At 38.8% G+C, this 25,823-nt stretch overlaps 2 protein-coding genes across 2 annotated transcripts; one reads left to right on the forward strand and one right to left on the reverse strand.

Annotated features, from left to right (window-relative positions):
* The first annotated feature begins 11,175 nt into the window (after positions 1 to 11,175).
* Positions 11,176 to 12,111, forward strand: LOC131822659 (olfactory receptor 5AR1). Its single transcript, XM_059158948.1, has one exon. The coding sequence runs from the start codon at positions 11,176 to 11,178 to the stop codon at positions 12,109 to 12,111; it is 936 nt and encodes a 311-aa protein (XP_059014931.1).
* Positions 12,112 to 21,714: 9,603 nt separating this feature from the next.
* LOC131811021 (olfactory receptor 2G3-like) lies at positions 21,715 to 23,228 on the reverse strand. Its single transcript, XM_059139060.1, has 2 exons — positions 23,210 to 23,228; positions 21,715 to 22,646 (listed from the first exon to the last, which is right to left on the reverse strand). Exons 1-2 carry the CDS (start codon positions 23,226 to 23,228, stop codon positions 21,715 to 21,717), a joined length of 951 nt encoding a protein of 316 aa, XP_058995043.1.
* Between the last annotated feature and the right edge of the window lie 2,595 nt (positions 23,229 to 25,823).

The following is a 25,823-nucleotide window of genomic DNA, read 5'->3' on the forward strand; positions in this document are numbered from 1 at the left end:
CGTTGAATAATTCCCTCCAATATTTAGAGAATGTGATTGCAGGAATGAGGTGAAAGGAATAGAATAAGCCACAGCAATGAGAACTCTACTTAACACTCAGATTCACAGGATTATATCAGACCCAGAAAACAGCAGCAGCAGCACATGGCATCTCCCAGTCACGAGGCTGAACTGGGGGAGTAACGCACTGCCAGGTCATCTAAATGAAAATTAGATTCACCCCACGCAAAGTGTAAAAAAGCCAAATACAAGGCAAAAGTAAGAAGGGAAGGCAGGAAGGGGAAGGAGGGGGAGGGGAAGGAAAAAAGAAAACCCAGCATAGAGCTTCCAAGTCAACAGCTCCAGTGGAATTCTTCCCCACTTCAAACCCAACCCTCTACCCCTTCCACAACCTCAGATTATTGAACAGTAGATAATACTGTCCTGGGTTAGCTGTCCAGTCATAGCCCAATGTTAAATCCTTTAACATTCACAACAGGAAGTTATTTGATACTGTCTAAAATTAAAACATGGGACCAAAGTAACCCAATGTTACTCTGTGCTAACTCTGGAGATCATGGATCTTGAGCCCCGTTGGGGAGAAGAGTGGCAAGAAACTGATTCCATTCTCATAGACACTACCATACTCAGAAGTGCCTATCCCTGCTCTGCTCCAGCTGGTTTCCAAGAGGATAGAGACTCCATATCCTCACCAGTCATCAAACCCGCCATTGTGATAGAGTACTGGAATGCTTTCAAAGTATCGGTGCACCCATTATCTTACCCTAGCTGTGCGGCAAATCCCTGCGGGAGATAAGCAGCTATTACCCTACAAGTATTAATAATATTATCTTTTGTTAGATGAGGTCAGTGAAGTGTAGGATTTTCTTGGCTATTAGTCAAGAATGGTGAATTTGGGACTAGAACAATCCTGGGTTTGAGGCCAAGTTATGGTGGTTCCTCAATACTGCATTGCCCCGTCTTCCTGTTTCATAGGACAGATGTACAGCCCAAGCCCTCTTCCTTGGAATAATCTTGTTGTCTGAATTTCAAAGAAGACCACCTCCAGAAGGAAATAAAAAGAAGAAATGGATCGTTTTCTCTCATCTTCAATCAGAAACTTTCCCTGAGAGAGGACTATTCTATCAGCAATAGTGAAAAATAAATAAATGAAATGCAGTACACATTGCACGTGCGTGTGTGTGTGTGTGTGTGTGTGTGTACGCGTGCGCTAGAGACACAAAGAAAGGTAATGATGAATTAAGTACTAAATGTTGCGCATTCCCTGTGCTCTACAGGCACTGTGTAAAGTACTTTTCCTGCAATATTTTATTTAAATCCTGTGAGACAGGCAGTATTATAATCCTCATTTTTCACATGAGAAATTGGAGCTATAAAAGATCTGTGACTCTCCTAGAGTTATAGAATTAACCTAATGGAATCTAATTTATACCCAACTAATGCAATTCTCATTCTCTTAGCATTTGAGATTATTAAGAATGGCCCCATCAATAACAAATGTGAGCACTAATACACAGAACAATTGCTATTATAATTATTAGGGCTTCATTAATATACTAGAATACATTTAGTTACAGAAAGAAAAAAAAAAAACTGTATATCTCCTAGAGAGAAAATTCAGTTGCAGTAGCTGACAATTATCTTTCTTAGAACTCGCATTCATTATTTGCATTATTAGCAAAATACCACTTGTTTTGCACCTGCTGCTACGAATTGCATGCTACCATCTCTACTCTCCCCTGGAAAATACACCCTCCCCATAACCTCCTTGCTGAGATTTTGCGGTCATCAGTCCAGAGATTCTTAACAAAAGTTTTCAATTCCTAGGAGTTTCTGAAAACAATAGTGAGATCTGAGAATTTCTAGCATTTAAAAAGGCCTTCAAATTATATTATTTATTGCTGCTTATATTTCTCTTAATGACTTACAAATATTATCGCAAGAAAAACAGAACTTAGTTAATATACCTTCTTACCCTCTCAGTGCTCCTGGTGCTTTGGGTATATAGGTAGTTGGAAAAAGGTGCAGCCTTGAGGATTTTTCTTCAGATCAGTAAATTATTTGGGCAGAACAATTTATATTTTTTCCTGACCTTTCTTGACTGCTTGACTTCTTTTTGGTACTTTTGCTCGTTTCTGTCCAATGTTTAAACTCACCAAAAACAAAACAAAACACACAAATCAAACCTTCTTCTCAGAGAAGGCATTCATCAATTCTCCCACATCAAGAAGTAGATACTGGAATGGATTTAAGGCATCACCCACTACAGAGATAACTAAAACCCTTCACACCTTCCCTCTCAAAAGAGAATTACTTTGCCTTGTTTCTTACTTCTCCTTGAAAATAAAAATCCTAATTTCTTATACCAGAGTATAATACATTTTAAAATATGGAATACATCACTGCAGTGCAGCTGTAATATTGTTTGCAATTATTTCCAATTGTAGAGTCTCTGGATCAGACTCTGGAGTAAGCATTCTAAAGTATCTTAAATAGGATATATTGCTTGTTCTTTAATGCCTGGGGACTGCATCCCTCATGTCATCTCATTTTAATCTACTTGTTTTTCCCCCTGAAGCTAAGGAAATCTTCTGTCCTCTTCACATGTCTCTCCTTTGCTCTAGGGACACCAGTGGAAAATGAATTTCCAGTTCCATATTTCTAGCCCTCACTAAACATCCCTCTTATGTCTCCCCTAACAGGTGGTGGTCTGATTCCACAAAATAGCAGGTTATCTCTACCTCCACCTTCTGGAAGGACTTTGTATATATCTAAGAAATTATGCTCCCTGGATCATGGTGGGGGGTCTGATTGGAAGAAATGCAGAGGTAGCTATAGAGTGGGAAATCTCAACTATCTTCAGAATAAGAAGAGAACTCATTTCTAATCCTAGCTTGAGTGTCATTGAAGGAAGCACCAGATGATGCTCTATCTCCCTGCCACCAAGATGGGAACCATCAGAAATTAGGGTACAATGTGATCTTCATGGAGCACTGAGAATTCACACCAGATATTAGAATATAAACTTGATGTCATAAAAGATAACTCACTGACAGCTTGCAATGAACTTTTGTGAAGAACTATGGAACTCTAGGGGCTGCCTGGGTGGCTCAGTTGGCTAAATGTCTGCCTTCAGCTCAGGTCATGATCCCAGGGTCCTGAGATCGAGTCCCGCATTGGGCTCTCTGCTCAGCAGGGAGCCTGCTTCTCCCTCTCTCTGCCTGTCTACTTGTGATATCTCTTTCTCTCTCTGTCAAATAAATAAATAAAGATATCTAAAAAAATAAAAAGAACCATGGGACCATAAAGCCCAAGGAGGCAGGCAACAAGCTTTAAAATTAACTAATAGATACCACACTAACTTGTAAAGATGGGACCTCCCCTTTAGATGAGCTTGTATATTAATATGAATTACAACCAGCTGGTCATCTCCCAGGTCATAATTAGAAGAGAGTAAGGCTAAGCAATAATAGCAACTATTAGATTAACTGAGTGTGTACTATTTGCTATGTGTCCTCCCAAACAGATGCATTTTCAGACTGCTGTTAAGCACCTTCACCAAAGACAAGTAAACTAGGGCCTTGAGAAGTCACTTGTCTAAATAGCTAATACACTCGACCTGGGACTCGAACATGATTTTTTCTCACTCCAGAATGAGCACTGCTGACCATTTTGTGTTACCACAGCCCAAAAGTAGCAAAGAGTTTGTGAAAAACATCCTTCTGTTAAATACAAAGAACACATCAACCACAATAATGACTAATGACTTCTCTGACATCCTCTGGACAAGACTGATTAATTGGGAGGAATATCTGTGGTACTCGTGATGGGTAATTTTACATGCCAACTTGACTGAGCTAAGGGATGCCCAGAGAGCTAATAAAACACTGTTTTTAGATGTGTCTGTGAGAGTGCCCCAGGAAGACATTAGCATGTGCATCAGCAAAGTAAAGAAGATCGCCCTCATCAGTGTGGACAGGCAGGATCCACTCCTTTGAGAGCCTGTCCGGATCTGCATATCCATCTCCCACTGGGTCTGCTTCTCTGGGGGTGGTGCTGGTTGCTGAGAAAAGAATGCATCTAAATATCAGTAGAGATATTAGGGGTCTAACTTAGCAAACAATATCACTCCTTAATTGAGAACTACTATTTAATAACAGATGCCTAGCATTTCAGAAAGATCTCCATGGAGGTGGTGTTTTTCCTCGGGGAGACATTATGGAAATTGATGGTCGTCACAGTGAAGAGGCTACACTATAGAATCTGGTGGGTACGGAGCAAGGATGCTAAAAGCCTGCAAAGTGCAGTACATTCCCTAACAACAAAGAACTCTTCCTGCCCCACAGAATGCAAGTATATCTCAAGTATAAAACAAAAAAAAATCAATCAATCAATCAATACTAAGTCTTGTGTTATAAATTATTTTCTTTTTATTTCTCCTCTTTAAGTTATGTGTGAAGGTAAATCATCTATGAATATCATTTCAGGGACATAGAGGAACAGCATAAACAATTTGCTTATAAAACTGTCATTTCGTTTTTGAAAGAATACATGTCCACTGTCCCAGGGGATAGCTACATGCCACTCACTAGCCACCAAGAGTTTCAAACAAACAGATTTTATATAATCTGGCAAAACTGAGATGAGAATTCTCTTGTTAAGCTTTGGAGGCTCATTTCATTTTAACTAAAGATTTATTTGGACAGCAGAAGATGCAAATACATTATAACACACCTAACATAAACATGCTACTTTGACTACTACTGTACTATGAATTTTAAAAAATGGAAAATTTACTGAATTAATAAAATGTAAAATTAACCTAATAACCTCACAAACAAACAAATCTCCAGTTAGAAAATTTATGTGGAAGATCCTGATTTTTGATTGCTAAACATAAAAGATCTAAGTATAAACCAAATAAGAAATATTCAAAACTTCTGTGAAGAAAAAGAGTAAAAGATACAGAACTAGACTTGAACAAGTATGAAGACATGCACACTATTTGACAGCAAGACCTGATGGTATAAATGTGGCAATTCTCCCTAAGTTAATTTATAAATGTAATGTAGTCCCAATAATAATATTCTCAAATTTGTTTCCCAAATAAGTTGACTATAAAGTTTACATAAAAGATTAAAAACAATATTCCATTATAGCCATAAAAGCCCTGGAATAAAACAAAAGAGAAGGAGTGGACATGGAGACTAGATTATATCACTGTTTAAGGGCACTTATAATTGAAAAAATTATTGGTGAATGAATTGTATGAAATGGTGAAAGAACAAGGGAACAGAATAGAATAATACACATATAGACAATAGGAAATGAAATTAAAATCCAATTCAAAACAGTAGGGAAAAGATCATTGATAACTGGGTAAGCCCAAGGTTATTTATTGCTGCATTTTTTAAAGATTTTATTTATTTATTTGAAAGAGAGAGAACGCATGGGTGCTCCAGAGAGAGAAAGAGAGCATGAGCAGGGGAGGGGCAGAGGGAGAGGAAGAAGCAGACTCCCCAATGAGCAGGGAGCCCTACAAGAGGCTGGATCCCAGGACCCTAAGATCTTGACCTGAGCTGAAGGCAGATACTTAACCAACTGAGCTACCCAGGCACCACTGCATTTTTTTCTTCTGATAGCAAAAGATTAGAACCAACTCAAATGTGTATCAACAGGATACTTGATAGATAGACAATGGTACCTCTACACAATAGATTATTATGCAGTTGGAGAAAAGTTTGACTTAATAATAAATATTATAAGTGAATATGTCAGTGGTATTAGGCATTAACTTTTCATCATAAAAAAAGATTTAAGAATACAGATAAGAAAGTCAGATAAAAAAAAAAAAAAAGATCCACCATCTTCTACCTACAAGGGCTCACTTCAGGGTTAAGGGTTGAAAAGTAAAAGAATAGGGAAACGTATCACAAAAGGTTGTTTGTTTGTTTGTTTTTTTAATTAGCTTTTTAAATTTTATTCTTGAATCTCTTCTTTTAGGATGAATTTTATCTCAAGTCAAATAGCACTTCCAAATTAAGCACCTTTAAAAAAAAAAAAAAATACCATGTAGGCAGCGAGAATCTTACCACGGCTCACTTCCCTTTTCCTTCCTGTAATGGGAAGGTAAACCGATTCATGTGTCATCTCTCCTATGCATTGCATGTACTGGTATACCACTCTTATGCCAGATTCTCTCAGAGAAAAGTCTGCTTTAAACATGGCTAATCCAGGAGCACCAGGATGGCTCAGTCATTTGAGCTTCTGCCTTCAGCACAGGTCATGATCCCAGGGTCCTGGGCTCAAGTCCCACATCAGGCTTCCTGCTAAGTCTGCTTCTCCCTCTGCCTCTGCTGTTCCCCCTGCTTATGCTCATGCTCTCTCTCTCTCTCTCTCTCTCTCACACACACACACACACACACACACAAATTAATTAATTAATTAATTATCCATCTCCTATTTAGTAAATAAATAAATGGAATTTTTAGTGGATGAATAAATATTTAAATAAATAAATAAATAAAGATGGCTAATCCATAAAACATGGAAGGTATAACCCTCTGTGAAAGGACTTTCAGGCATCAACAGACCTTTCAAAATTACCATCAAAATTACACCCAGTAGGGAGCTTTTAGGGGCCAGAAAAACAGTGCTGTACTAAGCTGCTCTTCTCAATCACCACCACTCCCTGGAGTGGTGGAAAAGAATTCCTTTGTGTTTCCCTCTTTCACATTAAGGTTCAAGGCCCAGGGAATGAATTCCTCATGGGGTGACCGTTCATCAGCTCTTCCAGTCTCCCCTGAGAGCAGAAATCATGTCATCTCTTTTCCTCTGGGGATAACGTGGGACTCTGAAACCTAATAAAGCTCCTGCACACAGAAGCAAAAGTGGGTGAGCAAGGAGCTCAGGCACAGCTACCTGAGTGAGACACTGTCTTCGGATCCTTCTCAGAATATGTGTTCACTGTAACTCATCAAGCGAAGAGGAGACAGTCAACCTCTCACCATCAGGTAGAAAACACGTCAGAGCACAGATCAGCACTGGAACAGAGAGAGAGAGATGACTTCTTAGGAGTGGAGCATGACCCCGTCCCTGCTCCTCTCAGCATGGCTTTGCCTGGCTTCAGGTCCATGCAGTTCCAAAATTTCAAGAGGAGACATGGACTATGGGTTTGGCTTTCAGGTACCTCATAAGGAGTACGAACTCAGAAAAGGCTAGAATTGGAAAGTTACACAGAGTTTAAATTCTTCACCCCATTCATTTCAGAGATAAGTAAGTTGCATCTAATGTAGCAATTCATCAGCTCAAACACTACTTAGTGGAAAAAATAGAACAACAACAAAAATAGAAAAACAAGTTTTTTACTCCAGAATTCTTTTCATAGAAACATGCAAAAGCAGGTGATGCATAGAAATCTAAAATATCTTTGTCTTATATTTGTTTCTATAAGACAATACTTTTGCTGACCTTTTATTTTAAAAAAAGAGTTTAACAAGTTTGGAATATACTTATTTATTCACTATTCTACTATTTCTTCAAGAGTCAGATCGGTTGACATTTAGCTACACCAAACTAAAAATCTACATATAAGGATGTTCTTTTAACTCTGATTTTGAATTTGATAGCCTCATCTCTACTTGTTTTTCATTTAATACTGTGGAATTAAAATCACACCTTCACTAAAGCCTAAAGCAGTCCATGATACATCCATGTATGGAATAAGTGTGGGAACTTTTTTTTTTCTGGAAGCTGTGAGCACACAATCATCTACTGAGTTAAGTCTTACACAGTTACAGTTGCACTGACACAACTGCCAAATGAATTAAACATTTAGCACATGACAATCACTGAATTTACTACCAGATGATTGATGGATTATTGATTAACTGGTTGATTGATGGTAGACAGATGATAGAATATACACATACTCTAACCAACTTTTTTGAAGAAAGTTACTAAGTAAGACATTAATCTCATCCATAGGTGAAAAGCTGAGACTCTAAGTAGATGCGTAGTGTGCTAGAATTCAAAAGCAGTAAGTGGCAAAGCCTGAATTTGTCTGTCCGCTATAAGCGAGAATGGGCAGGGTGCTTTCTGACTGGTGAAATCCCTGCTCATGCACGTCCTCTTTAAACTGGAACTTGAATTTATAAGGGAGGAAAGAATGACTTTCTGATCCCATTTTCCAATTGACTGAAATGAATTAGTAGACACATGCTCCCCTGAAGATCATTCCTGAGCCCCGTGCTGCATCCTGACCAGGAGTCTCTTACTCCTAAAACAGCTGCAGCTTGGCATCCCCTGTACTTTCAAGCTGGATGTTTGGGCCTGTCTCCTCCTCTATAAAACTGAGGTTAGACAGAATGAGTCCTCCCAATTGCAATAATAGCAATATTTTCCCTTTTTGCTAAAGGGAAAGAACAAGCTGAGAAGTGGGAAGACTGAGGTAGACCACTTATATTCTTCTCATGATGGGTTACTTCCCTATTTCTAGGTTAAGCAGTGAGAGAAAAAATGAACACAGTGCAGTGTATGAAATTGGTAGTCCCAGACTCACTTGCCAGTTCTGCTCCCAACTCACTGTGTGATTTCACAGGTCTCCTTATTAATATAACCTGTGAAGTGACATACCCATCCATGTAGAGTGACAACGAGAGGAACTGAAGTAGGGACAAGTACTTTGTTGCTGGTTTTGTTTTGTTTTGTTTTGTAACAGCTTTGTTGAGCTATAGCTGAAATTCACTGTTCCTCCCACACACACCTCCACCCAGGCAATCACTGATTGGCTGTCACTATCGATTAGCTTGCAGTTTCTAGATTTTTAGAAATGGGATAACATGAGGTCTAGCTCTCTTCTCTCAACCTAGTTATTTTGAGATTCGTCCATCATATTGCATGTATCAATCGTTTTTTTTTTTGTTTGTTTGTTTGTTTGTTTGTTTAATTGTTGAGTAGTAGTCTATTTTATGGACATACTAAAATTTGTTTATCTTATTACTTATGGGTGGGCCTTTGGGTTGTTCCCAGGTTTGGTGTTTTGTGGGGGAAATGGCTGGATGTTTTCCAAAGTGGTTGTAGTATTTTATACTCCTAGCAACTGTGATGCAATTTTCAGTTCCTCCGCTCCCGGGTCAACCCTTAGTATGGTTCATCTTTTTAAATTTTAACCATTCTAATGAATGTGTAATAATATCCCACTGTGGTTTTAATTCATGTGTCCCTAATACAAAAGATTTGAGCTTTTTTCATGCATTTATTTGCTATTCATACATCTTCTTTGCTGAAGCGTCTCTCTAAGTCTGGCCCATTCCTTTTGGATTGTTTGTTTTCTCATTAATGAGTTTTAAAGTCCCTTCCATAGTATGGGTACAAATTCATTATGAGAAGTGTATTTTTCAGATAATTCCTCCAAGATTTCTCTTTTTATTCTCTTTTCTAATTGACCTGATGTATGAAATGATGCATACCTTCACAATATATTAAGAATGAGTCTGAAAGTATTTTATAAACTATATTCACTCTCAGGCAAATATATGGTATTGATTATCCACTATTAGACCCCTTCTTCATTGCAGTTGATTATATTCTATGCAGAAACTGAAAGATGGGAGCACCACTTTCAACCATGCTAGGATTTAAGATAGCCTGTAATAAATGTCCACACCCCCCTGAAAGACACATTATACTACTCTGCTTTCCTGTCTTTTTTTTTTTTTTAAAGATTTTATTTATTTGTCAGAGAGAGCGAGCGAGAGCGAGCACAGGCAGCCAGAGTGGAAGGCAGAGTCAGAGGGAGAAGCAGGCTCCCTGCGGAGCAAGGAGCCCGACGTGGGACTCGATCCCAGGACGCTGGGATCATGACCTGAGCCGAAGGCAGCTGCTTAACCAACTGAGCCACCCAGGCGTCCCACCTGTCTTTCTTAAGCAGTAAACCAGATAGAGGAGATACAGTTGACTTCTCCCTCAGATTTAATAGAGAATGTTACTTATTTCTAAAGCACTGCCTGTTCTGTCCTGATTTGGTTTGGTGCAGTGTGGTTTGCCCACTTTCTTGTTACAACTCTTCAGTGGACTGAATATTCATCCAACCACAAAGGAAAAAGCTAATATATGCTGCTGTCTGACCACAGAGTTGGATAATGCTTTCTCTATCCCCTGAGTGAGAATTCCTGAATCTGAACTCTGAACTAAGCTATGGAACAACCTGTTGGCTAATCCATAGAATTGTCCAAAGACACAGCTGTTTTTTCATCCTGATTATGCCCCACATCAAATCCCTGGGTGCTTCTAAGTATTAGGGAAATGAAAGGACTAATTCTGTGTCCATGCCTGATAGGCAAGACAGCAAGACAAAATGCAGGTGCAAAAATAAAGAGGTATAACCTTCATTAAACCAAAAATACACAGAAGACAATAAAGTGAAGTGAACCCTGGAGTTCAGACAAACCCAGCTCTGCTGCTTACTGGCTCCTGACATTGTTGATATTACTTAATGTCTAACCTTATTCTTTTCAGGTATAAGATAGAGACAAGGGTGGTACCTGTTTCACGGAGTTGTGAGGATGAAATTATGTAACGTGTAGAAGCACTCAAAGGTCTGGCAAAGAGTTAGCACTCAGTAAATCCTGTTTTGTTTTGTTTTGTTTTGTTTTTAATTATTATTACCAACTACCTTTTCCAATATTGCTCACTTTTTGCTCCAAGTATTTTACTTTCTCCGTGTGTGTATGTTTGTGTGCATATGTGTGTGTGTCATATGCTATAATTCGAGATTTGAGGGATTTTCAGTTTTCATTTTTATGCCTACCTGCAAAGAGAATTAATGTTTATTCATGATTTGTGTCCGTATTTGCTTTGTTTTAGAAAGAAAGAAGGCATGCTCAAAACAGTCCTTTACTAATTAACAAGGCAGATAATTGCACAGATAACATCAAACAATTGGTAGCATGTGATAAATTGCCTCAGAGAATCGAGGTCCATGGAGAAGCAGAATTTTGTGTCCCCACAATCCTAACGTCTTCTATTTTGACTGGGCACCTAGAGAGGACACTTTCATCACTTTCACTAAAGTCATTTGAGTTACCCTATGGGTCACAGAATCTGATTTCTGGGAAGATTTTTAAAAACCACTTCAGACAATAAATCAAATCCAGGCACACATAAATTGAAAAGATGGATAAAGAAAACCACTCCGTGGTGACGGAGTTCATCTTTATGGGCATCACTCAAGACTCCCAGCTACAGACCATCTTCTTCGTGGTCTTCCTCTTGGTCTACCTAATCAATGTAGTAGGGAACGTTGGTATGATTATCCTGATCATAACAGACTCTCAGCTTCACACACCCATGTACTTCTTCCTCTGCAACCTCTCTTTTGTTGACCTGGGCTACTCCTCAGCCATTGCCCCCAGGATGCTGGCTGACTTCTTAACAGAGCACAAAGTCATCTCATTCTCTAGCTGTGCCACCCAGTTTGCTTTCTTTGTAGGTTTCGTGGATGCTGAGTGCTATGTCCTGGCTGCCATGGCCTATGACCGTTTCGTGGCCATCTGCCGACCCCTCCACTATAGCACGCTTATGTCCAAGAGAGTCTGCTTGGCTCTCATGTTGGGCTCTTACCTGGCTGGCCTGGTGAGTTTAGTGGCCCACACTTCCCTCACCTTCAGTTTGAGTTACTGTGGCTCCAACATTATCAACCACTTCTTCTGTGAAATCCCACCTCTCTTAGCCCTCTCTTGCTCAGACACCTACATCAGCGAGATCTTGCTGTTCAGTCTGTGTGGCTTCATTGAATTCAGCACCATCCTCATCATCTTCATCTCCTACGCTTTCATCCTCATTGCCATCATCAGAATGCGCTCCATGGAAGGCCGCCTCAAGGCTTTCTCCACCTGTGGGTCTCACCTTACTGGTGTCACCCTTTTTTATGGCACAGTCATGTTTATGTACCTGAGGCCAACATCCAGCTACTCCCTGGACCAAGACAAGTGGGCCTCTGTGTTCTACACTATTATCATCCCCATGCTGAATCCCTTGATCTACAGTTTACGGAACAAAGATGTGAAAGCTGCTTTCAAAAAGCTAATTGGAAAAAAATGTCAAGAGTAACAAAATATGAAAATTTCTTATGACCACATGTAAAAATGGTAGTGGTCAAAGGACAGTGGTAGGAGATAGAAAATGCAGATAGCTTTCTAATAAACACAATTCAGCTACCATCTACTTGCAGTGTCGATCTTAAATTCTATAGGGTTTTCTATAACCCTTAACAGTCTGATATAAAGGAAATATAAATTAATATTTTTGAAAAGCATGCTAAACTAGATGCATTTGTATTTTACTTGACTTTGGCTCACCTATTGCTTAGAAACTATGACAAAACTTGAAAGGGGAAATAAATAGCCACTCTAAATTATAGTTTTTCAGTCATGAGGTATGACAGATCCAAATGTTGAAAGTTTCTCTACTCTAAAAACAAGTCAGAGAAATTATAGTCAAATATGTAGGGAATGGAACTTGTATGAGAGATTACCCAACTCAGCCTGGGAGCTGAGCTATATGTATTCCTATATTCAACAAAAACTTCTAAGTGCTAAATATGGGCCAGGTTCTGGAGGATAAAATCGTAAGACGCATTTGCCAATGAGGAGTTCGTTGTGCTTCCAGTTACTGTGCTCTCTGAAACTGCTGCCACCAATGACCAAATCATGAGCTATGTAAACCCCAAGAATAAGAGCTGCAGACTGAGGCTCTACTGTTTATTGTGTGTGCTCAGTTTTCCCTTCTGTCTAGCACTTGGTTTCACCTAATAATGACTGGATCTCCTTGGTCTCCCTTGCCTAATATCCAAAAGAGATGGGCATCTGGGTTTTGTTACCTTCACATATTGACATCCTTTTAACCTTCAGGGAAGCCCAGGGACTCTGTGATCCTAAGAAAGAGACAGTTTGGATCAATCCCTGAGGCCAACTTTAGCTGGATTGTAATGTCTGTAAGATTAGTAGAATTAATGTCCTACTCCTCGCATCCTAAATCCCTCATGCCCCACCACCCTCACTTCTATACTACCTTTTTAAAGATTTTATTTATTTATTAAAGAGAGAGAGAGCACAAGCAGAGTACTGGCTGAGAGAGAGGAAGAAGCAGACTCCCCACTGATCAGGGAGCCTGACACAAGGCTGGATCCCAGGACCCTGAGATCATGACCTGAGCTGAAGGCCGATGCTTAACTGGCTGAACCACCCAGGTGCCCCCTCTTCCTCTCTTCTAATAAGAGTTAAACCCTAGCTTTTTCCTAGGGCACCAGGACTCTTCATGCTTTCCACCATTATCTCCAGACCCTTATCCAAGAATAGTTTCACTAACCCTGAGGTATCAATGACTGACAATAGAGGAGACAAACTCTTCTCTGCAATCTTGACTTAAAAATCAAGAGTGTCAGAGATCAGCAACAGGTAAGGTGGGCAGACAAGATGGAGGAATGCTAACTTTTTCTTAGATATGCTAAAATTCCATCTGATGGTGTCATCAGTTACAAATACTTCCCAGCAGTAATGTTGCTATGTCTCCTCCCAGTGCCATATAGTCAAAGGTCAAGGAAACACAAGAACTATCCTAAAGTGTATAGTGTTCCCATTCATTGTGAAAGGTACAAAAGAGTTTTCGGGATAAAAGACCCAGGCTTTCTAATAGATATCATTATACATGCGATGAAATTTACCTGGTGCAAAATTGCACAGCCTTATCATGAATTTCTAAAAACATATTTCTGGTTTCACGTTATGAAGAAAGTACAGCAACTAATGGACAGATGTAGAGCTGATGGTCCAGAAATAGTTCAGAGATTCAGGCTTTGGTGTCTTTTTTTTTTTTTTTAATATAATCTAATGTGCAAATCTACATGATGTGTAAAAAATTTAAAAATAGAGCTTTCCTATCTCATTAACTACATTAGCAACTATAATGTAAACCAGGGTATACATTATAATTGAAAGAGTAGTTGATTTAGAATCAAGGAGACCTTTGTATCCCAGTTCTGCAATTCTAGTCAGTGACCATCCTTCTGGAGGACATCTTTTTTTTTCTTAATCGATTGCTGTATCCAAAGTTAATGATAAAATCTAAAAACTGACCCTAGGGCTACCCTTGCCACTCTGACTAATAATGGTAAGTATTCAGACTTTAGACTATTTAGAAAGAAGGTCTCGTGTAGGTTCTGCTATTTTCTTGCTCTGTGCCCCTGGGCAAGTTACTGAATCTCGATCAGACTAAGGTTCTTCATCTATTAAATGAGATAATGCTTACATTCTAGCATTTTTCAAAGGATGTGATGTCAACTCTGTAAAGAATCTGCACGTAAAAGATAATAAACATTAGTTGTTTATATTTTTCCTTCACTTATATATTAAATATTCATGATTCTGCTATCGATGTGATGCAATATAGAAAGGAAACTCATTTTTCCCAAGTAATTGGTAATGGAGGTCTGCATATCAAATTTATAATGGCAAGAAAAAGATGGGTAGAAGTTGGGTCACCTTAGTCTTCATTCCCACTTCCATCAATAATTATATCAGATAAATCCCCTAACGATCTCTGTTCCTGAGTCTCCTCATCAATAAAGTAAACACTAGTATTTATACCTTATCAATCCTATTAGTTTTCCCAAACAAGTGAATATTATTATAGACTGCAAATATCACATTTTTTTAAAATTTTATTTATTTATTTGAAGAGAGAAAAAAAATGAATGATGGGGAGGGAGGGGCAGAGGGAGAGAGAGAGAGAAGCAGACTCTGTTGAGCAGGAAGCCTGATATGGGGCTTAATCCCAGAACCCAGAGATCATGACCTGAACAGAAGGTAGATGTTTGACCAACTGAGGCACCCAGGTGTCCCAAAAATTACATTTTCTATAACTAAAAAAAAAATCCTACTCATTCTCCTGGGAGCTTTGGAAAGCAAAAATTGATGCAGAAGTGTATTAAGAGGGGAGATATCCGAATGAGATAAAGCTGAGACTAAATTCTTTTCTTTCTGGGGCACCTCCCAGAGAAGGCTTCTTTTCCTGCTTCTCCTGCTTGTGTTCCCTCTATTGCTGTCTATTTTAAATAAATAAATAAAATTGTTTAAAAAAAATAAAAAATAATAATAATAAATTCTTCTCCCTCCATTTTCAAGCTATGTGACTTCAGCTGAGATTTTTTTAAACAATCTTTGCTTAAGACTTGGAGATAGATAGATCTATATATATCACATATATATCCTGGCTTCATGGATTTGATATCCATAGGGAGATAAAATAAATGCAAATGTCTTATACTACTGGGGAAAAAACTGCCAAAAGAGAATTGCAGACAATGGGCTGTGAAGTCTCACAGGCAACACTCCCTCTTGGGAGATCAGGGAATTTCTATGGAGAAGGGAGCTTGTGAGTTATTTTGGGAAGCAGAGCCTGGAAATTAAAGAAGGAAGCAACTGGCAGAAGGAAAAAACATAGTGAACAAAGGCAAAGAAATTGGAAGCCAGGGTGGGCCATTTGCCTGGGTGTCCATGGAAGGATTTGGTGGTGAAGCTGGAACGTAGGTCAAGATCAGACACAAATTTAGGAAACGGGAATTTATTGCTTAGGGAGTAGGGAGTTTATCACTGTGGATTCAAGAGAAGTTTCCTCTTTGATCCTTGAAATTCTGTCCCTTATTCATCCCCAGAGCAACCTTTGGGGAAACCAGTATAACAACATGGACTTTAGGTTGGTACATTCAAGTAGCTTCTGACAACTTCAGGCAGGTTTACTGACCTAAGATGGTGTGCTCTTCTTAATGGAGCTTGGATAAATCTCATATTTAGCTTTCTATCTTCTAGGGCAGGAACCCAAAATGAAGTCCTTGCCTTCATTCTCTGCCTTAGCAAGAACGCCTGGAATAACTAGGGTCTGATATCCCTTATCTAGCCCATAGTTACCCTCTTCCTTAACTCAGGAGCTATAACATTGCCAGTGTTCTCTGTTTGGCACTCCAGGCCCTCTCCCTTAAATCACCTCTCTGGAATGATTTCTTCCTGTTCTCTTTGTCCAAGAGATTCTCCTGCAAAACTATTTCTTGAGTGGCACTCCCATTTTTCTCCCTCTATATCCTTCTAAATGCCTTCTCTTCTCCACTCTGTGCTTCCCTAATAGTCCCAGCTCCCCATCTCAGACCGTCCAAATTTCTCTCTTTTTTCAAGGACCAACTCAAATCCCACTCCTTGAAATGCTCTGTCTCTGAGCTACTGGACTGCTGATCAGCCCCACTCTTCAGAAGCTTATGAAAAGAAAGTTGGGTGATGAACTCTTTATTTGACTGCTCCTCACAGCTACTGCACTGTAAACACGTGCAGCCATTTGAGGGCTCTGGGAGTTGCTGTATTGAGATCTGTGTGTTTAACTGTGATCAGGTGTTCATGAGGATAGGACACTAGAGGAGAATTCCATGATAAAATCCACACTGTGAATGGCATCCACACCTGACATCTGAAATTCTACAATTTCAGCCTCATCCCAGCCGTCTCCCTCCCTATCCCACCTCCCAGAGGTTCAAGTCATATTGAAATGAAGGATATCATGAAATCTCTCCTTTTGTATACCTTTGTTAAGGCCAGTCCTGTGCTTCAAAGGCCACTAACCAACCTAGAAAACACTGTTTTATGTCACAAATCAATCATCACTTGTGTAAATTGCTGGACTCCTCTCTTCTCATCTGCAAAACGGCGCCAATTATACCTGCTTCATGGGGTTGCAGTAAGAATAAAGAATAATCTAACTGTGGCCAGTTGTCCCTCTTGTGCAAGACTATTTTGTTTTTGCCTATTATCCTAGAGCAAGTATCAGTACATCTACTCCTCACTCTTAAAAAATAGTCAGATATTAAAATATAGGAAAAACCTAAGTAATGCATTTAAGCACCTTGGGCCTTAATAAATGGCAGCTTTCCCTGTGCTAAAGAAGTCTTGGGCCCATACTGCTTTGATATAAAGGCTTCCTTAGTAGACTGCAAAACTTTAAGGTAGTCTCGTTTTTTGTCCTCAAGTCCTGGGAATATAATAAGTGAATAATAAATGCTCATTGAACAAATGAATGACCATGCCTCCCTGGACTAGAGAACTACCTGAACCTAGTCCCAACTCTGGGCCTTGGGAAACCTACCAAAAATACATCTGAGATCTTGAAATTCTTAGGACAACAAGTATATCTAAAGATGATGAAACCAGAGTTATAAAAGTTTAAATGGGGGATGCCTGTGTGGCTCAGTTGGTTGGACGACTGCCTTCGGCTCCGGTCATGATCCTGAAGTCCCGGGATCGAGTCCCGCATCCAGTTTTCAGCAACATGGGGAGTCTGCTTCTCTCTCTTATCTTCTCCTCACTTATGCTCTCTTTCACTGTCTCTCTCTCAAATAAATAAATAAAATCTTTAAAAAAAAAAGTTTAAATGGCATGCTGATGTGCTCTTGGCTTTTAAGTAGTAGAGCTGGGATTGGAACAAAATTTTCTGATTCTTAGTCCAGTGTTCTATAAAATAGGGAAATGTGCAGCTTTAAAGAAAGTGATAGGCATAATCAGAACTGGGGAACCTGTATAAAGGTCTTGTCTGTGGCTATATTCAGTCTGATGATTTGATTAGATAGATCAGTCAGGATTGTATTCTGAAGCATTTGTTAAAAGTTTCACATTTGCCTATGACCATAGTGAGCTGAACCCTTGCAAGATCAGATGGGCTGGACAAGTCACTATATCCTAAAGAAGTGAGGGAGAGAGGCAAAATAGAAGATGTTATAAAAGAAATAGATCAGCTTCAGATCATGTTGAAAGAATGGTATCAAGGAGGAATGATAAGTTTCACCATGACTTTCTTCCCCTTCAATATTTTACAATCCTCATATTTACTGACTGGTATACTAATTAATGTATACCACTTTAAGGGGGAAGATACTCATTAAGAAAATTGGTGACATGACATATGACCACAGTGTGTATTATATTCTCTATACCTATGGCAATGACATTAAAACCTTTCAACATTGCATTATTATCCTTAAAATAAATTAACCAAATCCAAAAGGTGAAACTATAAAGACATTTCAGAAGAAATTCTCACAGGTTTATGATATATCAATCTGGTAACAAATTTATAATAAATCTATTCCAGAGAGGACAGAGATAGCTAGATACAGATAGAGATGTGACTGATTGATACTTAAAGATGATCTAATCCAACAGCAATCTTATTTTGCAAATGGAGGAAATGAGGTTCACAGAAATGGAATGACTTCTTCGTAGTAACATAGCTAAATTAAAACCGTGAAATTACAACTTCATTATTCTCATTCCAAATGTAGTCTTACAATACACAATAATACTGATTAGTCAAGCTCTGAGAGAATGCATTTTATGGCAACAGTCTATTCTCTAATTATTTTATTTACTCTGGGCTTTAATTTTATTTCAATATGAACAAAATGCTAGTTAGTACTTACCCTAGCTATACTATCAATCTCATTAACATAATCCCAAACAAATGTAGGAAGAAAATAATTCAATAGGACATTTGATGTTGTGAAAGACCAGTAATTGCTGAGTTCACCATTATTTGTGTTAACCTTAAAATTAATTGTCTTTTGGGGGCGCCTGTGTGGCTCAGTGGGTTAAAGCCTCTGCCTTCGGCTCAGGTCATGATCCCAGGGTCCTGGGATCGAGCCCCGCATCAGGTTCTTTGCTCAGCAGGGAGCTTGCTTCTTCCTCTCTCTCTCTCTCTCTCTCTGCCTGCCTCTCTGCCTACTTGTGATTTCTGTCTGTCAAATAAATAAATAAAATCTTAAAAAAAAAAAAGACTAGAACACAGTGAATATTTAAATATAAAAAACATTATTGTCTTTTGTTCTAGGAATTATCCTCACATACAGTACATAGAATTATCAGTTAAATGTCTTTAAGTGTTACATTTTCCTTTTCTGTACAAAGAAGCGAGTCTAGGAAAGGACAAAAGTTTGCTTGAAAAGGCTGAGCTGGATGGGAAACAAACTGAGGGTTGCTGGAGTTACTGCCTGCTCAGTGGGGGAATGGGGTAACTGGGTGATAGGCATTAGGGAGGGCACTTGCTGTGATGAGCACTGGGTGTTGTATGCAGTTGACAAATCACTAAATTCTACTCCTGAAATTAATAATACAGTATATGTTAACTAAACTGAATTTAAATAAAAAATTTAAAAAAGAAAAGAAAGGACAGGTTCTAGCTAGGCACTAGGATAGGGCATGGGCTGCTTGAATTGCATTATTATTCTTCATTCACCCAACTCCAAGTTGCTACTGATCAAAACAAACTAGTCAGAATGAATCGATTAAGTCAAGCATTTGGTCTAAATAAATATTTTTAGAAAAAATAAACAAAAATATTCACTTCAGTTTGTTTGCATATTCTGGTATGTGTCCCCTTCCCCCCGCCATGAGAAAAGCTTTGCAATTTTTTCTGCATTTTTAACTAAACCATTCATTTATAGAGCTGAGAGGTAAGGTGGATTAGTAATTTTTGTGAGACAAAAGATAAACTTTCTATTTGTTGTAGCTTCAGGCATTTCATGTCTTTTCTTCAAAACTAATTTAATGTTGTTTCTAATTAATTAACAGCCAACTAAGTATGAATTTCTTGTTTGATAGTAAATGAGAGAATTTTAAATGTTACTTTTCACTTTAAATTGTTCAGAAGAAAGTTGGTTAGAAGTATATGTTTCATCTTTGTCCGTGAATTAAGCAAATATATGATATATAAAGTCATCTGTCTATTAAGGCAAATAGACAAGAAAAGCACCCTGCTATGTAGTGAATTTGACTAGTTGATTAGTGATTTTGCTTTTTACTTTTTTTAATTTAGTTTAATTTGTGTGTGTGTTCCAAAATTCATTTTACTTTTTTAAATTTAATTTAATTTGTGTGTGTGTGTGTATTCCAATATTCACTGTGCTCCATGCAATACGTGCCCTCCTTAATACTTTTTATTAAAGATTTCATTTATTTATTTGACAGAGAGAGAGATCATAAGTAGGCAGAGAGGCAGGCAGAGAGAAAGAAGGAGTAGCAGGCTCCCTGTTGAGCAGTGAGTCCGATATGGGGCTCAATCCCAGGAACCTGAGATCATGACCTGAGAAGAAGGCGGAGGCGTAACCCACTGAGCCACACAGGAGCCCTTCCTTATTATTTTTTTTAAGATTTTATTTATTTATTTGACAGAGAGAAAGAAATCACAAGCAGGAAGACAGGCAAGCAGAGAGAGAAGGAAGCAGGCTCCCCACTGAACAGAGATGCGGAACTTGATCCCAGGACCCTGAGATCATGACCTGAGCTGAAGGCAGAGGCTTAGCCCACTGAGCCACCCAGGAAGCTCACCTCATTACATTTTAAGTTAAGTTTAAACAAGTGGAGTCCACTTTACCTATATTCCATCAGAGGTACCTTATTTACTGATTGTGTGTGGCATTCATATTTAGGTGGGAGAAATAGTTGCATTTTAGTTGTTGAATATCTGTGAAAGTGAATAACCTTTTTTATATTTTATTCTAAATCATAAAACAACAAGTGAGAAAATTTAGAAATAGGGTAACTAGCTTAATAACATGTTAATCAAAGTCTATATTTAAGCTTATTAAGTACAATAATGCTAAATTATATTTTCTATTCTCTTAATTCAAAAAATTATTTTTTTAAAGATAACACTGATTGAAAAGCTTCAAAACACAAGAAAAATTCATTTCCATAAATTTGTGAGATAGATATATTTATATAGACATATAGATAGATAGAGTCCACACAGCAACCGGAAAACCTTTCCAAAAATGTAAGTTGTGTCACACCACCCTCCTTCATAATACTTACATTTTACTAAGAATAAATCTTTACTCCTCACTCAGTCATCTCAGCCCTGCATGGTCGGGCTGCTGCATGAAATTTAAATGAAGCGATATTTCAATAGATTTGTTGCAAAACAGGGCTAAATGTAAGAGGTTAAAATTGGTCTCACACAAAGTAGATGCAGTCTTGTTTCCTTGTAAACTACAAAATTAAGACAGATGTAGGGGCGTCTGGGTGGCTCTGCAGGTTGGGAAACTGCCTTCGGCCCAGGTCATGATCCTGGAGTCCTGGGATCAAGTCCCACATCTGGCTCTCTGCTCACCAGAGAATCTGTTTCTCCCACTGACCTCTTTCCTCTCATTCTCTCTCTCTCTCTCTCTCATTCTCTCTCTCTCAAATAAATAAAATATTTTTTAAAAAGACAGATGTAAAATGTTACGTCCAAAAACCGTTATCTGAAGTTCTCTACTTGAGTTAAAAATTCAGAATGTTTCTCTATATGAAGATGATTTAGATACTCCAGACAGGAGTAAGATCTTTCATCTTACAGTTATAATTTCAAACAATTAATTTCAGACAGTCTATGATTTTAGAGAACCAAGATTTCTCAAGGAGTAAGCAAACAGTCATTCAATAAAGGGAGTTGTTTTCACACATTAAAGCCATCATTTGTCCTTGGGGAAATGTGTTTCCTGATGAGTTTCCAGCTGTATTTATGCGTCCATTATGAATGGCAAGAGAAACATCGGCTGTCCAAGGTTTGATTGTCTCAATTCATATTCAGAAGTCAATTATCTTAGATTAACAATTAACTCTAGTGACCCATTGAGACCCTTCATGTCCTCTGTTTTGCAATAGCTCTCCTTAAAGCTCCTTTCACATCCTGGTTCCTTAGGCTATAGATCAAGGGGTTGAGCATGGGTGTGATGACAGTGTAGAACACTGCAATGATCTTGCCCCCGGCCCTGGAGGACTTCGACTGGGGTCTCATGTACATGAAAATGGCAGTTCCATAGAATAAGGCCACCACCGTCAGATGGGAGGCACAGGTGGACAGTGCCTTATGCCTCCCGGAGGCTGACCGTATCCTGAGAACTGATAGAAGGATTCGGGCATAGGAAACAACAATGAGGAGAAAAGGGATGAAGACAATGATGATACTGAAGATAAAAACAACCAGCTCAGTAAATGAGGTGTCAGTACAAGCCAACCTCAAGATGGAAGGGACCTCACAAAAAAAATGGTTCAGGACGTTGGGCCCACAGTAGGGCAAACTCAAGGTGAGGATGTTGATAACCATGGAACTCAGGAAGCTGCTGGACCAAGAAATGGCTGCCAGTTGGACACAGATATTTTGGTTCATAATGACAGTATAATGGAGAGGATGACAAATGGCTACGTATCTGTCATAAGCCATGACCCCAAGGAGAACACATTCAATCATCCCAAAGGAGAGGGAGAAGTACATCTGAGTAGCACAACTAGAGAACGGGATGGTCTTTTTCCCCATCATGTTGGACAGCATTTGTGGGACATTAGTGGATGTGTAGCAGATATCCAGAAAGGATAAATTAGTGAGGAAGAAGTACATGGGGGTTTGGAGACGAGGTTCTATATGAATAATAGTGATAATTATAATATTCCCCACCACTGTTAATAAATAAAAGAACAAGAACATAATAAAAAGAATGAGCTGCACCTTTGGCTGAGATGACAGCCCCAGGAACACAAATTCAGTCACAGTGAAGTTGGTTTTTATCATATTCACTTTTCAGGCCACCTCCCTCCCTCTCACAGAACCATCCCCCTAAATAAAAACTTCAAATGTCCTATGTTGATAGCACAGTGTTGGAAACTCAAAACAAATAAGAAAGCAGAGACGTCTTGATCTGAAATTACATACATCTTGAGTATCTGAGTTGTTCACAAATGGAAAGCTTTTCTTCTAGTTTTGGAGGGCATATTCTCTTGATGAGATTAAGAATTTCCCATTCAATTACTGATTGAGTTGAGCAGATATTCTTGACTTTTCTCCAAGGGTATGCTTCTTTGCCTGTTCATAATTGGTCCAAAACCTATTCATTCTTCATTCTTCAAAGTTTTACTCATGGCTCACCTCTTTAAAAAGATCCAATTATGTTTTTGCTCCACACCTAATAACAGAGCATCATGATGTAGAACTTAAGTAAAAAACAGTGAAGGGCATTACTTCATACACTAACCTAAAAGTAAAGGCAGGAACAGCAGCTTGTTCTTCCTCTGTATCACTCTGAGGCAAACGTCTCATGCTTGGACACCCTGATACCCTAAAAAACAAAGACTGCACATACCATCAATAAAACCAGTCATGGGTCACACCAATGACCAGTTCTACCAGCCTCACCATTTCCATACTGTGGGGTCTTGGGTAGTTTCATCATATATAAAGTGGGAATAATTGATAAAATAATGTGAATAAATTTTTGAAGATTACATTAAATAATGTGAGTAAAGAATTTAAGACAATGTCTACATGTAGGAAATAATCCACAAATAACAACTATTATTAATAGTTCTACGAATGTGGGTGCCTGGGTGGCTCAGTGGGTTAAGCCTCTGCCTTCGGCTCAGGTCATGATCTCAGGGTCCTGGGATCGAGCCCCACATCGGACTCTCTGCGCAGCAGGAGGCCTGCTTCCCACCCACCCCCTCACCTGCCTTTCTGCCTAGTTGTGACCTCTCTCTCTGTGTCAAATAAATAAATAAAATCTTTTAAAAAAAGATTTTAAAAAATAAAATCTTTTAAAAAATATTTCTACTAATGTACAGCAATGCTACATTTATCTTGAATTCAGTTCTCTAATAAAAACTGTTTCAGAGAAATATTAATAAAAAATATCCAGAAAACTAAAGTTACCAGGTCTATTCATTGAGAACTCCTTAGCCCTGACCCTGTGCCTACTTACCCTAAATTTATTTATGCACCAAGTTAGCATGTTCCTCTAATGCCTTGCAGCCATGAACAGATTAAAAGCAGTGAGAACACAGGTAGGAGGTAAAGAAGAGTCCTACAGGTAGGTACCGTTACAGCAGCCAGAGAAAGATGACAATCATTCATTTGTCCATTTGTTCACCCTTTTTGTGTCTTTCTTTTTCATTCTTTCTTTCAAAAATATCTTGTGATAATCTAATATGTACCAGATGCTGCGTATGCGCTGGTAAATACAACAGATGCTTTCCACAGTCTCAGAGCTTACGTTCCAGTGGAAAGGTGTGACAAAGGAAACAGCCCCAACCCTGAGAGCATGGGGAATCTTATCAGGAAAACATTTAAGAACCAGGTAGTTGTGGGTCATGAAAAAGACTACTTTAGGTAGCACATCCTTTCTCAAACAATATCTATTTCCATGTAGTATCTTTTAAAGGGCTTTCTTATGGGGCGTCAGGGTGGCTCAGTCAGTTCACTGTCTGCCTTTGGCTCAGGTCGTGATCCCAGAGCCCTGGGATGGAGCCCGCTGTTGAGCTCCCTGCTCAGTGGGGAGTCTGCTCCTTCTTCCGCTACCCCCGCCCCTGGTACTCATGCATGTGCTCTCTCTCTCTCTCTCTCAAGTAGATATATACAAACTTTAAAAATAAACTAAAATAAAATAAAATAGGGCTTTCTTATATTTTGATTTAAATCAGGGCATTTCAAATCAAATAATTTAGTCGACTGAAAAACTAAATTATCTAAAATCTGAAGTCCAGGGATAAAGGAGGGATGGGTCTGGAAAGAGGAGAGAGAGGTTAGGTTACAGTCCTGTTTTCACCAGGAGCAGCAGGAAAGGAAGCAAGCAAGGAGGTTATCAGCTCCCTTCCAGGCCCTTCAGTCAGCAGTGATCAAGCTCTGCTGCAAATAAGAAATGTTTTGGTGATTTTAGGAGTGATTATAATGACAACAAGTGACATCCCCAGTGAGTTTCTCAGTTGACAAGATGGCACACAATCAGATCACACCACTGGTGGTGCAGTACACGGAATCGACCACAGGAGAGAAAGATGACATGCCTGGGGGCTTTGTGCAATCGTGACATGAACATGGACCAACTGTCCTTCTCTAAGGTAGGGGCAGGATAGCCTCAGAATTGATACACAAGATAAATCAGATAATGCATGTAAAGCACCTAAAACAGAGTTAGACATATATAGTAAGGGCTCAATATATGTTAACTATTATCATTCTGATTCACATATGATCCTCATTAGAGGATCTTTAAGTTCACAAATGTGAAATATTTGTATCTTCACTCACTCCTTTATAGGGAAGAGAGACTAAGTCTTTAAGACAGTAAATAACTCGCCCTAAATCATTGAATTACTGAATCTATATGCAAACACCTTACAACACACATATATATAATATAGCTATATCTACAGTAATAAAGCCACACCAAATGAAATAGTCCTGGTCCCCTATGCATGTATGTATGCATAGAATTGTGTTCACATGAAGGAACATAAATATATTGGTTCAACATTTAAACTGTCTCTATATTTTGAAGGCTCAATGAAGAGGACATTCCCTTAGTTCCTCTAAAAGTACAAGTTGCCTTTAAAACATTTTTAGTCACTTGATGGCTGAAGCCACTGAAAGTGAGTTAGAGCCCACTCAGCTGTCAGTTTCTAGGTTACAAATCTGTTTCTATTCCTATCAGAACACAGAGTTGCAAATCTACTCAGGCATCTCAACCAAGCAAGCAACACCTAGCAAACTGCACACCCTTTGTGTTACCTCACAAGGCAAAAGCTACTGTTACTAATTGCCTCTTCCACTCCCCTGCCTGGGACACTCATATTCAAGCATGCATGAAGTCCTCCTGGAAGCCCTAATCTAATTCAACCAGACAGAGTTAATCAGAGTCCCTTCTGCTGAATCATTTCCATCCTTTGAATATACTCAATTTTTGTACTTATATGTGTGTGTGT

Source organism: Mustela lutreola, chromosome 1 (genome assembly GCF_030435805.1).
Source record: "Mustela lutreola isolate mMusLut2 chromosome 1, mMusLut2.pri, whole genome shotgun sequence".
NCBI lineage: Eukaryota > Metazoa > Chordata > Mammalia > Carnivora > Mustelidae > Mustela > Mustela lutreola.

Excerpts from the sequence above, each read along its gene's own strand:
- LOC131822659 (XM_059158948.1), top strand. The coding sequence starts at position 11,176 with ATGGATAAAGAAAACCACTCCGTGGTGACGGAGTTCATCTTTATGGGC.